The 5622-nt window shown below is 36.8% G+C and overlaps 1 protein-coding gene across 1 annotated transcript; it reads left to right on the top strand.

Moving 5' to 3' along the window:
* Positions 1 to 229: 229 nt before the first annotated feature.
* On the top strand, positions 230 to 820 carry LOC103421599 (ethylene-responsive transcription factor ERF098-like). Its single transcript, XM_008359648.4, has one exon. It carries the CDS (start codon positions 259 to 261, stop codon positions 727 to 729), a length of 471 nt encoding a protein of 156 aa, XP_008357870.1. The 5' UTR covers positions 230 to 258; the 3' UTR covers positions 730 to 820.
* The last annotated feature ends 4802 nt before the right edge of the window (positions 821 to 5622 follow it).

Raw genomic sequence — 5622 nt, 5'->3', positions numbered from 1 at the left:
ATATTTACAACCCTTTTTGAATTTCATCATAGAAGGAGTTGAAGAATCGAATTTTTACACTGCCATTATTAACCCAATATGATAATAAGAAACATCAATTATGCTTAGTCAATCCACGTTCATGTGGACTCACAAATACAACAGTACCAAATGTCATATGACCCCACTTATAGTACCTATAAATACCTAAACGGGACACATACAATGCCACCAAATTTGAGACCAAAAAATAAGGTACGTTAAATCAAGCTAGAAAATATGGAAAACCCTCGCAGAGGAAAGGATCTAGAGAAGCAAGGAAAGGAAGAGAAGGGAAGCGAAGAAGTACGTTACCGTGGGGTCCGAAGAAGGCCGTGGGGGAAGTTTGCTTCTGAGATAAGAGACCCTTCTAAGCAGGGTGCTCGTCTGTGGCTTGGTACATTTGACACCGCTGAGGAAGCTGCAAGGGCTTATGATAAGGCTGCCTTTAATTTAAGGGGTCATCTTGCCACACTAAATTTTCCAAATGAATATTATGCTCAAGTTATGGGCTCTCATCCTTATCCTCCTAGATTCTCGGCACTTTCTTCTTCTTCTTCATCTTCTTCTTCCACTTCGTCATCTTCTGCTGCTGCACCGGGTGGAAGCTCATCTGCCAGACAAGGAAGTAGGCAAGTGTTTGAGATTGAGTACTTGGATAACAAGGTGTTGGAAGACCTCCTTGATTATGAAGAGGAGAAGAATAAATGAAAGTGAAATTGAGTTGTGGTTTTGTTTTTGTTTTTGGATGTTTTTGTTGAGCACGTTTCCCTTCTATATATAGTTATCTGTTATTTAGCCATACTTCAGCAAATCTTCTATCATTTGGGGTAAAAAGTTTGATATTTTAGTAATCACTTAACATTACATAATTGTTTATTGATGATCATTATGTGTTCCATCATTAGCTTGGTAGACCTTACTCCTCACTGAATATTTCTATGGGAAGTCGGTGACGAACATTCAAAATTCAAATTTCTTCCAGTATTAGAAAGATATTAATAAACCACTAGATCATAAAAAGAAATAAAAAAAAAGGTCAGAATATGACACTGTCCCAAATATAGACTAGCGATGAAGTTCCTACTATTCTTATAAAAAGTACATTCTTTGGGAACAGATGTACAATTTGACTCAGGCGTCAAAAGTACACTACCACTTCATGTGGTATTAAGACTGCATGATAAGATGATTAGTTTATCACCAATTTGTAGTCAAATACCTTCTATGTTCAAAAAGTTTTTATGGACACCTCCTAAAATTCAGCTTTTTTTTCTTTATGGACACCACCCTTCACTTTAGTGTAGATAATATAATTTGTTAAAAAAAAAACTTGCTTTATGGGGAGTATCCCAACTTACTTATAAGCCCATGGAAGGTCCATCCTCCCATCAATGTGGGATCCATTTTCAACATGCGCCCTCCATTCTCTTCCATTGGTTTTGCCCTCTGGTTTATGTGGTTTTAGCCCCCAAGGGTTTTCCTTGGTTTCTAGAGAGAGAAAGTGAGATGATGATCGAGGGTTTTCTACAACAGAAAGAAGAACCCACTGTATGTGTGGACGAGGGAGAGGAGAGAGAGAAATCGGGGAGGAGGAGAGATCGGAGATTCGAGATTCAAGGTTAGGTGGAGTAGTCAAAAGAGAGAAATAGAATGAGGTTAATTTTGATTGAATAGTTGAGATTAAATCTAAGCTAAATCCGACGGCTATTAATTACTATTATATACTAAAATTTAATATTATATATATTTTGGTTCAGTTCGGTCTTACCAAATAAACCCAATTTCATACAAAATCTCGTACTGAACTTTTCGGTTCGGTTTTGACTCTTTCGAGTATTGAATTTTTTATTGTCAATTCAGTTCGATTTTGGTCGGTTTTCGATTTCGGTTTTTTAGGTATTATATTCCAACCCTAATGGAGAGTAACCAATCTCTTACAAACCTTTGCAAGGTTTGTCTTTTTCACCGATATGTGACTCTTTTACCTTCATATCCTCATACGCACCCTCACGTGTGTTGAATTTTCACACATGAGCCACCATAAAGAAAGTTGAGGTTCCACAATAAAACTGATTGGTAATATAGGGAGTATCCTAACTTACTAAGCCATGCAAGGACCCTCCTCTCATTAATGAGGAATTCATTCTCAACACGCGCCCTCACGCGTTGAGAACTTTCAAGTCTAACACGTGGACAACACAAACAGGTGGCGTGGAGCACGTGTGGTCGTTGCGCTTCACACGTGGGCTAACTTGCTCCAATAACATAAAAAAAATTGAGGTTCCACCATAAAACTGATTGGCAATACAGGGAGTATCCCAACTTACTATATGCCTAAGTAAGGTCCCTCCTCCCATTAATGCAAAATTCATTCTCAAAACGCACCCTTACGCGTGGAGAATTTTCAAGCCTAACACGTGGACAACATAAACGGGTGGTGTGGAGCACATGTTGTCGTTGGGCTTCACACGTGAGACAACCTGCTTTGATACCCTAAAGAAAGTTGAGGTTCCACCATAAAACCAATTGGCAATATGGGGAGTACTCCAACCTCTTATAAGCCCTTGCAAGGTTTTTTCTTTCACCGATGTGGGACTCTTTTACTTTCACATATTCTCACGCCGCTCCAACATGTGGATAACACGAATTGGGTGACCTGGAGCATGTGTGGTTGTTGGGCTTCACACGTGAGCTAACTTGCTCTAATACCATAAACAAAATTGAGGTTCCACAATAAAACTGATTGCCAACATAGAGAATGACCCAACTTACTTATAAACCAATGCAAAGTCTCTCCTTCCATTAATTTGGAATTCATTCTCAGCCATAGGATATGTGCTTTAAAAATTATGACTACATGATTTTTAATTTAGGACACATAATCTCGCTTATCATATTAACCATTTTGAAATACTCAATTTACACAAAGAAAAAGATACATGAGCTAGTATTAATAAATTTTGTAACTCAAGTAATTAAAAGTATTTATTCATGCATCCGATGTTTTGCATTCGAATCATTTTTTCTTATTGCACTCCACTAATAGCGACCCTCCTTTTGTCTCATACAAGTCTATGAAATGTCAAAGTTTCGCTACCGTATACCACTGTTATTTTGTTTTGACAAAAAAATAAAGATTTTTATTTTTATTTTGTTCTTTGCACTTCGCTGGAAAAGTTCAAGAGATGCTTGAAAAGTACGAAAAATAATCTCAATCTTCAAACCCTAATGAAAAGTAGAATTTCCGACCACAATCTAGATTTTAATTTGGTCTCCTTGGTGAAAGGCAGATTACGGAAATGACAATTCAGGCACTACAAAAAAACATGCTAAATTGTAGAATGTCCGACGACACTCACACGCAACAAAATAAAGGAGAACATTGTTTTCAAGCTGATAACATAAGCACAGAATCTTTGTTTTAATGAAAGTCTTATCTTAATATTTAAGATGAAGCTAGAACAAATATATTTGGAATCGCAATTTGAGCATAAAGTCGAAAGAACATCACAGGTGATACGACAACTGCAAGAAATTGTCCCTGGAGTTGTACCAAGCACAAGTACTATAGTACTGGTAAAACCAACATCAAAAGAAAAAAAAGAGTTGCTCAACATGAGAACAAATTCGAAGAATTAATAGCTCAAACCCAGGCTACAATTGGTCACGATTGAAGATGATGGATAGGCATATGTTATATACTTAGCATGAAAGAAACCATTGTAAAGAAGACTATCGAGTATCGTACGTCGTCAGTGTACCCGAAAAAAAGAGTATCATCCTATCCTCATAAAAATTCCCTTTCCTTATCTCTCTGAGATTTGCTTTCTTTAGGGTTTGTTGAAGTCCTCTACGTCTAACCAAAAATACTACACTTACAAATTGAGTGACCAAGAGTGCAGGTGCTGATATGATATTTATTTCGTTTTTGGTTTTAAGTTTTCTATTGTTTTGATTAAAAATATAAAGAAAGTGTATATATATTTGGTTTAATGAGGGATGAAGAAAGGTGGTGGGATGGAGGAGGGGAAATTGTTATTTACACCTCATCTGGTAGTGATAGCAAGTCATCTAGTTCCTTATAGCGTTTAAGTTTCCTAGTTGTTAGTATTCCGTTGTACCAAAAGATTTTTTTAGTTTCCTAGTTGTTAGTATTCCGTTGTAACCCAGCTCTACCAAAAGATTTTTTTAGTTTCCTAGTTGTTAGCTAGTATTATATGTTTCTTGTTTACACATGATTAGGTTGGCCGTTGTAATTATTTGTACAGGGGGACAAACAACAGAGGGGCATACTTCATATAAGGGTTGCCCATGTTATTTGAAGAAACTCTTTTCTACTAGTACAGTTTCGTTTATCCCAAGCCATAATTTGATTACAGCTCTCACGCCTAATTAAGCTTACACTACACCTCATACCGTTTTTCTTCTTCTTCTTTAACTCCATTTGAGATATATGTAGTGTATACAATACAGCATACAAGTGAGTGGTCAGAGTTTGGAACGTTCCACCAAATTCAGTTTCATCGTTACTTATTTTCCACGGAACTTGATCATTACTTGGATGACAAGTAAAATTTACTCTAAACTACCGTTCTGTTCACAATCTGTGAGAAGATGTACCCTTTGGAATAGATTTCTTAGATTATAAATTCAGCTACCGTCTTACTAAGACTCACTCCTAGGATTTACTGGTTGCCTAAACCCACCTATTTTGCAATAATAGTCCAACCCAATACATACATAGACCAATACTCATAGCCCACGTAAAATGCTAATAGACCATTCCCTAAGTCCAGCCAAAACAAGAAGTGAGTTCTCCTTAACACCACGTTGACATGGTAATAGCCATTCACTTATTCTCTTAATTATTAGAGTGCTGATAGAGAGCACTCTGGCTATAGAGTTTGAAGTGGGTTGCATTAATGACTCGTTTACTAATCCGTAATCTGAATGAAAGAAATTGAATTGAGGATGAATTGAATTGAATGGGAGTTGGAATAGGGAGGAGTTGGAATTGGATTCCTGTTTAAGTTGTTAACTTAAATTTTCTGGAATATGAGTAAAAAAGTACTAATCCATATAAGTGTTTACTAATTCACTAGAATCGGAATATAATTCAACATGATTACAAAAATGCCCTTATTCAAAATCTATAAAATAAAACTTTATATAATAATTCATAAAAAAAGTGAATATATATTTATTTAAATAAAAAAATAATTCAACCCCACACCCATCTTTTCTTCCCAAAGAACCCACTCCTCCCCGCCACCTCTCACTATCTCAATCCATTCCATTATGATTTCAAGTTTATCTATTTCAAGTCTTGGGCATCTAATGGCAAATAAACTCCCATGTAACTCTCTCATTCCCTCTTTCTCTTCTTCTTCTTTTCTCTCTCTCTAACCCAGTGCATTTGATTTCAAAATTTTCCTGGGGAACATAGAGATATGGTGGAGAGTGGGGGTAGTGGGTTTGGGCTGCGTCGTTGGGCATGGGTGGTTGTGGTGTTGGGAGAGGGAGTGGCACTAGACATTAGCGTTGGACAGTGGCGTGTGGATCTTCTCTGTTAATGCAAAAGGTAGGACTGGAATTTTAAAA

Source organism: Malus domestica, chromosome 16 (assembly GCF_042453785.1).
Source record: "Malus domestica chromosome 16, GDT2T_hap1".
NCBI classification, from domain to species: Eukaryota; Viridiplantae; Streptophyta; class Magnoliopsida; order Rosales; family Rosaceae; genus Malus; species Malus domestica.
The sequence above is the reverse complement of the archived record's forward strand: the minus strand, read 5'-3'. Positions and strand labels throughout refer to the sequence as shown.

Coding starts and splice junctions, on each gene's coding strand:
- LOC103421599 (XM_008359648.4), top strand. CDS start 259: ATGGAAAACCCTCGCAGAGGAAAGGATCTAGAGAAGCAAGGAAAGGAA.